This window comes from Exophiala aquamarina, assembly GCF_000709125.1.
Source record: "Exophiala aquamarina CBS 119918 chromosome Unknown aczIA-supercont1.1, whole genome shotgun sequence".
In the NCBI taxonomy this organism is placed as follows: Eukaryota; Fungi; Ascomycota; class Eurotiomycetes; order Chaetothyriales; family Herpotrichiellaceae; genus Exophiala; species Exophiala aquamarina.
Genome location: NW_013550587.1, coordinates 3,465,125 through 3,477,487, shown reverse-complemented (window position 1 = coordinate 3,477,487; position 12,363 = coordinate 3,465,125). Strand labels below are relative to the sequence as shown.

The following is a 12,363-nucleotide window of genomic DNA, read 5'->3' as shown; positions in this document are numbered from 1 at the left end:
CTCTCGCCGAATTACGCTGCCTCAAGATCCAGCCCAAGCCCAAGCTCAAGCCTTGTGCCATCATGTCGGCAGCTCTGATTCCTCAGCGTGTCTGTTTCCGATCCCCCACCAGTGCCACCACTCCCTAGCTGACCTCTGCCCTCCTCGCTGGAATCGCTCGAGTCCGACTCAAGAGTCCTCGGTCTGAGCAATGGTAAGGCTAAGGCTAGCCCTAGCTTCGTCATTATAAGTCTCCTCCCTTCCGGCTCTCCCGTACTCTTCAGTGAAACACCATCCCCGAACCCTCTCACAACATCGATCAATATGGTCGGTACTAGTGATCCGTATTACAACCGGAAACCCGTCCCAGGTAAATATGCACCACTCTCCATCTCTACCCAGCCCTGACCGCGCCACTTTTGGCTGGTTGCTGATCCTCGCGCTTTCCAGACGAGCTCATCAAAGATGTAGGCCTCACCAACCTCACCGCCGAAGAAGAGTACTGGAACCGTGAGCGAAAGTACAGCGTCAACGGCGTAGATGTTCGGAAGTTTAGCAACAGCAAGAAAGGTGGCATGGAACCACAAGACGACCCCTACTACGGTCGAAAACCAGTTTCCAGTTGGTATACTCAACCCTTGGTGCGAGACTGAACTCTGACACCTCCCTGCAGAGGCCCAGATCCAGGACGTTGGACAGACCGGCTTGACACCCGAGCAGGAATACTGGAACCGAGAGCGCAAGTACAGCGTCAATGGTGTGGACGTTCGAAAATTCAGTACTAGCAAAACAGGCGGCATGGAACCTCAGAACGACCCATACTATGGCCGGAAACAAGTCTCTTGTAAGGGCCAAACTACTCATCTCTCTCTCCCTCTCCTTCCTCTAATGAGTCCATCTGCATGGCTGACACCCGTAATTTCCGTATGCAGCCAAGGAAACCGCTGGCATCGGTGAGACCATGATGACGCCGGCCGAGGCCTTCGAAGTTCGCGAGCGCAAGCAATCCCTCTTCCAGCTCTCGTCCGATCCTTTCGATGTCATTGCTGGCCGCCATCGACAATCCGTGTCTGGCTTGGCAAGCGGCGCCTCCGCGGAGGCAACCCGCCGTCGCAGTTCTGCTGTAGCCCCCGACGCCGCTGCAGCTGCCGCCTCTCACAACCGATATCACGGACAAAATCTCGAGCCGATCGAGAGCAGAGCTGAGGTTCCACCCGCGTCGAATGGTGCAAGTGACAGCAACCACAAGCCCTACACGAACACCACCATTCCACTCAACTACGAAGATCCCGACGCTGTGGCTCCCGACGAGCGACGCTGAGAAAGCTCACTCCCGCGTCCCAAAGAGAGAGGAGGGCACGGACCCAAGTAGGAGCAGATTGAACTCACAGTCTGCTGAATGTTCAAAGGGAGTAGTAAAACAAATCCTATTATATGGTGGTGGTGGTGCAGTCAGTCTACGATGATATCCATCCCCTGCTTTCAAATAATCATGATGTGGGGAAAGAAGGATATATGACTATGTCAATCGTAATAGGAAGGGAGTGAGAGGTTGGACATGTGCGCTTAGCCTACAGTGGCCTCTTTTCTTGACAGCTCTCCTGCTTAGCCGCCTAGTTGTTGATCGTTCTAATTCTGGTATATCACACTCACTGCATCTCGTACTGTTTGCCCATCCCGTTCTGTTGTCAATGAACCTGCACATCATTTTCTGCTCTTTGACATATCTTCTCGAAGTCGATAGACGGAAAAGCACAACAATCCACACCTTCCGGCAGAGAGGGGGGCGGGGGGGAAAGGACAATTGGTTATTAATTAATTTGGCGTGTTATTATGTATAAAACTCGTTCTACCTAGAAGCAATCCAAACCTCGTTGTTGTCGTATTGGCCCAGGGGTGATTCTTATCCGGCGGCCGAGTTCTCGATCCACAGGCTGCCTCCGCAAAGTGCAGCTCAGGGGTAAACACTCGTAGTATCAGGACCAGGCGCGACCCACCTCCGCCAGCACTGCTTGCACTCCCTGTAGGCGAAGCGGACGCCGTAGAAGCAGCACCAGCAGATGAAGCACACCACCCACTCGCAAGGCTGATAGACGGCCAGGAGGATGCGGCCCAGCTTCTGTCTCAACCACGGCTGCCGTGGCGGGCGCCACACATAGGTCAGTTCCTTCTCTAGACATTCGGGACACTGTACGGGTGGGTAGTGCAGGAGGCGCGAGGCGTTACCATCAGCTCTGCCGTCTGCGGTCTCCTTGATGGCTTTGGTGCGGCAGATGTCACAGCACAGGATGCTGCTGTCCTCGACGCTGGTGTGGCACCAGTCGTTCAGCAGCTGCGCGTAACGTGCCCGTTTGCTCATCCCGTCCCAGACCTCCTTCTCGATGCGCACCTTGATGTTCCACCGCGGCGTCTTCTTCAACGACATGCGGCTCCGGAAGTAGGACTCATCGCGCGGCAGGATCTTGTGGCACCGCGAACAATACCGTAGCTTGTCCTTCGGGATCCAGCCGTGCGCCAGCCGGAGGATCAAGGAGTATGATTCCGGCAGGAAGCCTGCGTAGCGGTGATCCGAGAACCGCGTCCATGTTGTTGGCGAGAGGAGCGGGGCCGAGAGGATATGTGAGGTTAGTGTTTTGCATGTTAATGCTAGGCATACCCGGTCGACAGGGTGCAGGTGCCATGCGATCTCGTGGATGAGTTCTGGTGGGAGGAGAGTGATAAAGGCAGGTGGATGGGTCGGTGCAGGTGCGGGTGGTGGTGGTGGTGAGGCGCTCTCTGTGTCTTTTGTCGCTGGTGGTTGCGCTTTGACCGGCTCGAGCTCGGACTTGGGCTGGTTGGGCTCGGTGGTGGATTTCAAGTCGATCTGGTTATGTCGAGGGTAGTCATGAGCCGTCAAGTTTCAATTATTGTTCCTCTTGCTTGTGGAACTCTTACCTGCGTTGGCACACGCATCAAGATCAGGCGGTCGTGTTCATCACGGCACCAGCCAGCCGACGACCACTGGCTGCATCGTAACGCCTGGATCTGGACCCTTTTACGGTCTCGCATCGCATCTGGGAGGGTCACGACACATATATAGTTGATGACTGTAAAAGTGGACTTCTAACTAGAAGAGGGGCGAAGAATGCGCTTCGAAAAAAGGTGAACGATAAGGCTGGGTTGGACAGACCAAAGAGGGGAGGGATGGATTGAATCAATCAATCAATCAAACACTCGCCAGGTAGATCAGAATGCTGTGCACCGTGGTGCACAGCAGACCAGCATGGCAAGAAATGGAACGAACAGCGAGGCAGGGCTGACTGAGCAAGGTTCATGCTGGTTGGTGCCTAACCATGGGCAACCTCAAGGCTGTACTCAGTCGGTTCTGGCACTCGAGAAATATAACAGGAAATGGTAGGGGGACAGAGTGCGGCGGGCAATTTGTCAAAGTCGAAGCCCAGAACAGGATGCCTGGTTCGGGTAATGGAGAGGAAGGTCAATAAACAAAGGAGTGAAGAGTTGCAGCCTAATAATAATGGGTAACGATAGGAATAGTCATAGTAGTGTTAGATAAGTCTTTGTACCTGCCTGTACCTTAGTTGGTGCTTGCTGGGCAAACATCCAGATAGCGGGCACTTTTCTTTTTCTTTTCTCTCTCTTTCTTCCTAATTTTCTGAGGAGGTCTGGAGCAGATGGCCATGGACTTGGACATGTGGATGCGGATGCCGGTGCATCTATGCACGACGTTGCTTTGAGTGTGAGGTGCATTTATTGCTGCCTCTGCGGGGCGTTCAAAGTATCGAGCGGGCCCCTCACTTGTCGATGGGCGGCAGGTGCAAGTGATATGGTGTACGACTGGCGCCCCCCTTCCATTTGCAGCGGGGGTTTGAATGGCTCGTGCATGTCCGCGCAAGGTTCATCACGTGGACAGATGAATAGCTGCACTAGAGGCTTTGTGGTCCGCTGAAGCATGGTTACTGGGAAGCATTTGAGAAACGCAATGCACGCTATCAGGATTCGTCCGTTGCCATTGCGGTGATCCTCCCGCTTTATGATCTTGATCAAGAACTTGAGTGCCGTGGATCCGTGATGTCTGCCGTTAGATCCCTTAGGATGATCCACGATTCGTGATCCGTTTGTTTTTAGCTCGAGATATCTCCCGCTAGTGTCATTCGCGCCGTTCAGTTCTTTGTCAACAAACCCGAACGCGTACGAGTACTCCTCCATACTCCGGACTCGTACCGACTGCAAGGGGTGGAGCCTGATATCCTCCTTGAACGTGACTATTCAGTGCCATCCTTGGTGCACTGCTCTGTCCTCGGCACGCCCCCGTCATCTCGCCGAATTGCTTCTAGTATAAGTACTCCGTATACCATTACTTCAAACCGCTGACCAGGGAACATCTCGAATCCGCTATTCCGTTTGCGTGTATCTGACTCTTATGCAATCCACAAGTTTCGCTCGGCGCCAGTCTACCGAGAATAGGTACGGTGTACGGAGTACTCTATGGTACATACCTTCCATAGCCTCCTGTGGATTCGATATCCCATCTCCTTTTCACATGCCAATGGCGGGTATTGCGCGATTATTTGACAAAGGAGACTTTGCCTTCAGCCACATTTCTATAGAACGGCACGATGGATTCGACGTGTCGAGCAATCGAGACCAATTCGGAAGACTCTGCTGCAACTTGCAACACATTTGTCTAGCCTTGAGCAGGTGTCTGCCTGTTCCACGGCTGACTGGGGCAGAAGCAACCAAGCAACAAACCATCTCAGCCATGGCTCAGGGGAAATTCGACCCTTTTCCCATATGGGCCAAACGCGGCTTCAATATCCAGGTTCCATTGGCTGAAGACCCAATAAGCTCCACAAACAGACGGCTTTGGTTCAGCCAATTTTCCAATCTTGTAACGTCTGCCGACTCTTCTATTGTTGCCACTTCACGGGCCACTCGGTAGTTTCGCTTAACACCTTCGAAGTTTCACTGCAATGCATACTATCCTCTTTTGAGTCCACGGACGGAACCCTCCGAACAGGGACACAACCACATGGAGTCAGAGCGGACAAAGATCCATCATTGTGACCACGAGGCACTAAATTTGGGAATCTTTCCTTGAATCATGATTCGTTCTCCTCCAGATGGGACCGGACTAATGCAGGTACAGAGTACCAGGCTGGCCTCCTTGGTACCTGAGCATTATTCTCTTGAGCTGTCCTCAACCCACTCATACCCTGCGGATCCATTCGGCGCCTGGGACCTCATCTGGCCTCCTTTCTTCGCTTCTTGCTCATTTCCCTCGTGCCGGCTATGGGGGTCTACCGAACCACCCTCAAATTTGCCCAGCTTGCATAGTATTGATGACCGGTGAGGCGGTGCTGAGCGTAAACCCAGTCATGAATGGGGCGTCGCTTGCATCACATGATAGATGTGTGGATGTTGAATTCGATATAGCGGTGATGGCTATCCTCTTCTCTCTCCCTTTCCTTCCTTCCACACTTTGTCGCAGTCATTCATTGCTTAAACTAAGCACAGTCACTCTTTCACCATGCCGTCCTCATCACTCTTTCTGAGGTCGAGCACCACATTCATTTCTGTTTTGTCTCTGGCTTCCGTTTCTGTCTCTTCCGTTATTCCCAGTGTCAATACCTTTGGCGCCGGCGACACCTATTATGCACTCGAGTCCGATTACTCCGGAGACAAGTTCCTCGATGGTTTTACGTTCAACTCCGATGCCGACCTGACCCATGGCTTTGTCTCGTATGCTGACCAACCCTAAGCCATGCTGCTAGGCTAACCATTCTTAGATACATCGACAAGGACACCGCGATCAAGACCGGCTTGGTCGGGTTCGAGGGTGGTTCAGTGCAATTGAGGGCTGATTCGTCACACACATACGATGGTAATGCTGATTACTGGTTGAAGAACGGTGTTGGCCGTCCATCACTCAGGATCGAGTCTACCGACAGGTGGACTCACGGTCTCTTCATTGTCGATCTCAAGCATGTCCCCACCACCTCGACTACCCAAGGGTGCGGCACCTGGCCCGCGTTCTGGACCTTGGGCGACGGCGAATGGCCGAACAATGGCGAGATCGATATCTTTGAAGGAGCCAACAATCAAGGGACCGGTCTGTCAGCCCTACACACTGGCAAGCAGTTCACCGTCAAGCAAAGCCCCAACGAGCAGACTGGCACCCCGAACGGCAATGACTGCCAGTACTATGCAGGACAAGCCAACGCGAACGGTGCTGGTTGCGCATCATTCGACAAGCGCTCTAGCAGTTACGGACCTGGTATGAATGCAGCCGGTGGTGGAGTCTACGCCATGGAGTGGAAGTCCGACGCTATCAAGATTTGGTTCTTCCCAAGAAGCGAGATCCCATCCGACATCTCGTCAGGCTCCCCCGAGCCAGATACGTGGGGACTTCCCTCATCAATCTTTAACGGACCTGATGCCGACATTGATGCGAACTTCAAGAACAACCAAGTTATTTTCGACAACACTTTCTGCGGTAAGTGATCTTTTTCAACCGCGATTTCCCCTTTCTAATGAGACTAGGTGACTTCGGTGACGCTACATGGAACAATGGGTGCTCCGCCATTACTGGACAGGCAAAGTGCTCCGTCTTTGTTGGTGAGAACCCACAGGAGTTCTCTGAGACTTACTGGGACATCAGTTATTTGAGAGTATATCAACTGACAGAGAGGCCTCCTCAAACTACCACGACATCAACCACCACCACCACCACCACCACCACCACTAGCGATATCACCACGACGACTTCCGCTCCTACAAGCTACACAATGCCCACTTTCTCGACAACTAGTGCTTCTCAACCCACAACCAGCTCTGGCCCTGGAGCACAACCCTCGTCGACAACCTCAAGCTGGTCCCACCCTGGTTTCCCTGGGACCTCTTCTTCAAGCTACTCTTTTGGTGGACACCCAAGCAGCTCGACGACCACCAAGCCTAGCTCTCCAACCGGTACCACCTCCGATGGACAGCCTTGGGAGGACTGGACTTCCTCGACCTCGAGCAAGCCAGTTGACCCCGTAACAACCAAGTCTACGAGCTCATCCGATTACATCTGGAGTGACTGGGTCTCCACTACCTCGTCTAAACATGTCGACCCTGCCAAGACGACCAGCACGAGCGCTGATTACGTTTGGAGCGACTGGATCTCATCCAGCACCTCCAACAAGCCTGTAGATCCCGCAAAGACAACCAGCGCCGACTATGTATGGAGCGACTGGGTGGCTTCAAGCTCAACCACCAAACAGGTTGACCCCGCGAAGACGACCAGCACGAGCGCCGACTATGTATGGAGCGACTGGGTTTCGTCAAGCAGTACCACGAAGCCTGTCGCGCCCGCAACAACAACTCCAGCAGGCAATCAAGGTGGCTGGGGCGGGGCTGCACCAACAGCAACAGTTGCGACAACTTACACGGTCGCGCCAGTGCAGTCTAGTGTGACAGCTGTTGCTCCCGTGCAATCTTACACCGGAACAGGTGTGAAACCAGCGGTTGCCACATACACTGGCGCTGCAGGACGTACTCAGCTGAGCAGCTTCGCCCTGGGTGCTGCTGGAATCATGGCCGGTGCCGTTTTAGCTTTCTAGATGCCTGAACTCGTCGTATGACTTCACCCCAGTGGCCAAGTTTCATAGCAAAGCAGTTGCGGTGGACAGTTATCGGAGATAAGACCACCTTCGTTGGACATGTGAAGGTAGACACATCTTGAAGTTACCCGCTTCGGAAGGAATGTTTGACGGCCCTTCACAATGTTCAATTTTTATTATGTTTTGAAAGACTTTTCTCTTCGGCTTGTCTTCCTGGGACACCCTTCGTCGATTGGCATTTATATAAACTTGTAGGTTTGTGGCATGTAGGAGAGTGCTCGACAACAAAAGTAATGGTGTCTTTTGTGAATGAAAATGGGGAAGCATAGAGTCAATGTGGGCCCTATATGAGAGTCATGCTTTCGAGAAGAAGGAACAGCAGGACACATTTCTGTACCCTGCTCCCAGTTCAATCTTAGTAGTCAAGACTCTTCTTTGTGATTGTACTGTACTCTGTACAGTACAATCATGGACTCGTTCATATGCCCAGCAAGCAGTAGGGGTCGCAGATCCCCAGTGAATCAGGCTATCGATAATTAACATTGATATCCGCTGGTGACTCGTCAAGAAACTCTCCTTCCTGCCATTACCATCCGCGTTCGCAGCTCGGCCAGTTCTACGACCTCCTTTTGATGGCGGCAGGATTTCGATTTCGAATCCAGCATCATGGATGATGCATAATCTCTGAATAGTACCTCTCGAATGATGAGACTTTCTGGTAGATCATCATTACTCACTCTTGCAGCATCCACAACCCCATAACCCACTTAATTTTCGCTGACTCTACCTCTTCCCATCGATCTGCTTGCCCACGATGGCTTTCCAGCCGTCGAATATCGTCGATCTTGATCGATCGTCCCACAAGCGAGTTCATTTTGTCAATTGCTGTATCGATGAGAGAGAAGCTCTCCATTCGGGCACTTGTGGAAGAGCCGCCGAGTTGTCGACTCGCCCAAAGTGCTCGCTGATACTGGCTCATAGTCTGGAAACACATCAGCTGGAGGGTATCCTTATCATAAGGTTTACCGTCTAGCGAATGTAAGCTGTTCACAAAATCTTCGGGTCGTAGTTCGTCCAAGGGACTGCTGTTGTCCTCCACGCGCTGAACGTACTTGAGATGGAGGCTCATAGCGGCAGACCAAATCTGAACCTCCCTCTGCCCTACTTCTCCACACAAGGAGTCACGAAGAAACATTATCTCCTTTTCTACCTTCTGCACCCATAAAGAGTCGAAGCCTGCCATACTCCAAGCATAGTCGCACTTGAGCCAAGTCATGGCGAAATCGTCGACGTTGTCCATGCTCTCGACAATCTGGAAAATTGCCTTCATCGCATCATGGACGGCAAATGTGAGTTCGGCAGCACCACGGATATGATAGAAATCACGTATCAATTGAAGAAGAATGGACAACGAGTGTGACCTCCCCAAAATCCTACTGTCGCTTGCGTTGTAAGCCAGGCAGTTCCAAAGGAGCTGCATCAACCCAGAGTCTTTGAGTCGGGGAAGACTGATGAACAGGTAAATCAAGGAATAGAAGTCTTGGTCTCGAAAAAGATCCAAGAGCGTGTTGAAGCCCCTTTCTGCAAATTTGCGCCCATCTTCGTTTTGCTTGCCTGCAAAAAACCAAGATGATTGGATGATTCCATTGATGGATTGGCGCGACTCGCTCACAATGTGGCCAAGATACGGTGCGATTCCACTGTTCAGGATAGGTTCCAGACTGTAATGGCGCAGGAGAAGCTGCCGAAAACCGCCAATTAGACCTTGCCTGAATTTGATAGGATCTGGTAAGGATATAATGGTCATTGGATGATGGTCATACGCATACTGCGGGCTGGCAAGGATCAACCCGTGAGGTGCTCCGGAAGTCTCTCCAGCTGGAGTGGATCCCGTTTCTCGTGATCTCGAACCTTCTTTGTCATCACACGCATCCTCGTCGTCTGTTGAGGCTCTGCTGTGTTTCGGTCGCTGTGGTAGGCGAGTGCGTGTATTGTTGTTTTTGACAAGCTCCCATTGCTTTATTTTCCTCTTATACATATGTGGTCTAATGATCAATAGATCAGCAATCGTCGGGAAAGATAAAGGCCCGGTGCTGGCTAGGTATGCCATATACTGACGTTGCGCAAAACCCCTTTCCAGCCATGATACTGATGATTTCTCTGAGTGGTTTTCGTTCATTCATGTAAAGCCGCCGTATTTCAGCCTTGTGCGCTTCCCACACTGCTGCTGGGTGCTGGGCACTTCCTCGTGGCGCATCATTCACACCACGAAAGACGGCAGGTGCTGCATTTTCTGTGTGGCTTGAGGTCATGGTGCGATCATTCCAAGATATCCTCAAAACGCCTTCGCGGGGCATGAATTGCACATACTCGGAACAAGCAAAAACGGGTTTGGGTGCCTGAGACTGAACCAAGTCACGATATGGATCTCTTCCAGGACAATCACCCTTCTAGCGCCTAACAAATGGTGTATGAGTTGATCCTCGAACACAAAAGTCTCCTCTCGTACCACCTGTCGCATTTCAAATGATGCTGCGATGAGGCTGAGCCTCCATCCTGGAACTGATTATCAACAATCCCTAGGCTTTTGATAAGTGGGGCTCTGGGGACTGGTTTCCAGTAGGCCTCGTTGTCTAGATTCATCTATGGATACATCATTAACCCTTTTCAGCCGCAACTCATACTGTTGGCTCGCTTAAGAAGATGCGCTGGATGTGGTGCTATCATTATTGGTCAAGCCGTCTGGGCCTGGCTGGCAGAGCTCAGTAGTGCAGAACTAGCGAGGGTGCCGGTCTTTCCGGCACAAAAGGTCGCTAAAAAGTCCCCCTCTTACCATTCATAGAATCAGCTAACCAGCAGGTCCGATCTGGCCTAAATCTCGTGGGTTGAGACTGTCGGGCGCACCTCTTCGGTGAAGAACAAAAGCATTATCGTTCTTCTCAATGGTATTGGCACCTCTCTCAAACCTTTTCAACAGTTCAAATTAGGCAGAGGATAGTACTTTTGAAGAGCACTTCGCCTCTGAGATTCCACCAGCGATGTCTACCCTAGCCACCTTAACACCAGGATTTCAAGCTCCGGCAGAATGCATGACAAGTACTAATATATGGCGCTGGGTCATTGCCGGCAACTCTCAATACGGTGTATTGGGGTCGCCAGAACAGACCGATAGCTGCTTCCCGCCTTCATACGATCCCACTGGCGCCTTGTCTCTACTATCAGCCACTGGCTGCCCGACAGGTTATATTCCCGCGTGCGACAGAGAACAGGGGACTCAGCTATATACAACTTGCTGTCCTGAGTGAGGAGAGACCTTTCGATATCTAGCCCAGGACTAGACTAGCTAATACCAAGGCACAACAGTGTATTCCCGTTCGTGTGTGGAAGCGCAAATGCCCCGACGCTGTCGACGCTCCACTGCGTGACAACGCATACCGGACCTGTTTCGTGGACGGTGACGGTTACCGATCTGACGGTGCACACATCGTACACGACCTTTATGACGAACCCATCTGGTGGCGCGCTGCATGCGTTTGGCATTGAGGTTTTTAGGGATGTTAGTTATGGTTTGGACTGAATCCTTTGATATTGGGAGGCTGACGCACGATAAAGGTGGCACCGGCGACAACAGCGTCCGCAACATCCTCCGCTACATCCTCCTCCGCAACATCCTCAACGCAGTCAATTACATCCTCCCAATCGTCTGCAGGGACGTCGTTCCGCACCTCCGCGCCGACCAATACTCTCCTTGAGACATCTACAACAACTTCTCACGAAGGGAGTAGCTCAACCTCGCCAGTGCCAACGGGTGACGCATCGAAATCAAGCTTGAGCACAGGAGCAGCCGCTGGGATCGGCGTTGGAGCAGGTCTAGGAGCTATCTCTCTGGTAGTCTTACTTTGGTGGCTGTTCAGACGCTGTAATTCCCGCCGGCCCGGACATCAGCATGCAACCGCCATCCCGCAAGCCGAGAAGTCAACAGGACCAGGAGATCCTGCCTGGGTTGCAACACGTGAGCTTCAGGATCAGGGCCATGGAGTCAATGAGTTACACGGGAAACCTGTCTGGTTAACAACACCTGATCCTCCGCGCCCCGGCATCAAGGAACTCCGTGGTCAGCCTGTCAGCGAATTGCCGGCATATCGACATTGAGGAGGGCCCAAACATGTTTGAGCACGCGGCGATGTCGTTGTCGCAGGCTCAAGGCATATCTGGCTCAGATAGCACAGAGTCACGAATCAGGATTTCGCTTTGGCAAGTGCCGCAAGTCTGATGCTTGTGCGTTTTCCACTCGAACACGCTCCTACTGGCCGATAACAGCATCCTTGTCGAGAACGTTTAGCTATCCCTGTGGCCATTAACGCTTGACCACTTTTCATCCAAGCCCGTCTCCTCCAGATCTCGGAGCGTTTGAGCGTACTCATATAACAAACTATTTCAGTCTCTAATTGAAGGCGGTTCTCACCCATCCATCGAGGTTTTACACATGAAGCAGGGGAGGCAGTATGAGCAACGGAACTACCGTCAAAAAGCGCCGGATTCTGGATTATGTATCTTCAATCTTCGACGAAGCAAAGCAATATGTTCTATCAGGGGTATGCCTCCACCCATCTTGACCATTATCAAGTCGAACAAAACTCCTGCCGCGGATACGTTAATGCAACAATGGGGCATCGCATTTCGACGCGAACTGCCGATTTCCAAAAGTAACCCATGCTATGATAGACAGATATCACACCTCTCACTCTGAAATTTCACAATCTGTCTGACCTCCCAGAAAGCC

The 12,363-nt window shown here is 52.0% G+C and overlaps 4 protein-coding genes across 4 annotated transcripts; 2 read left to right on the top strand and 2 right to left on the bottom strand.

Moving 5' to 3' along the window:
- Positions 1–542: 542 nt before the first annotated feature.
- On the top strand, positions 543–1,201 carry A1O9_01246 (uncharacterized protein; the record flags this gene model as incomplete). Its single annotated transcript, XM_013410405.1, has 3 exons — positions 543–600; positions 653–823; positions 912–1,201. Coding segments are annotated over 3 exons (519 nt in total), but the record flags the coding sequence as incomplete, so codon positions are not given.
- A 756-nt stretch (positions 1,202–1,957) lies between these two features.
- A1O9_01245 (uncharacterized protein) lies at positions 1,958–2,698 on the bottom strand (the record flags this gene model as incomplete). Its single annotated transcript, XM_013410404.1, has 1 exon — positions 1,958–2,698. A coding segment is annotated over one exon (741 nt), but the record flags the coding sequence as incomplete, so codon positions are not given.
- A 2,808-nt stretch (positions 2,699–5,506) lies between these two features.
- A1O9_01244 (uncharacterized protein) lies at positions 5,507–6,480 on the top strand (the record flags this gene model as incomplete). The annotated part of the gene is made up of 2 exons (XM_013410403.1): positions 5,507–5,718; positions 5,766–6,480. The coding sequence occupies 2 exons, from the start codon at positions 5,507–5,509 to the stop codon at positions 6,478–6,480; spliced, it is 927 nt and encodes a 308-aa protein (XP_013265857.1).
- A 1,833-nt stretch (positions 6,481–8,313) lies between these two features.
- A1O9_01243 (uncharacterized protein) lies at positions 8,314–9,892 on the bottom strand (the record flags this gene model as incomplete). The annotated part of the gene is made up of 2 exons (XM_013410402.1): positions 8,314–9,625; positions 9,699–9,892. 2 exons carry the CDS (start codon positions 9,890–9,892, stop codon positions 8,314–8,316), a joined length of 1,506 nt encoding a protein of 501 aa, XP_013265856.1.
- Positions 9,893–12,363: the final 2,471 nt, after the last annotated feature.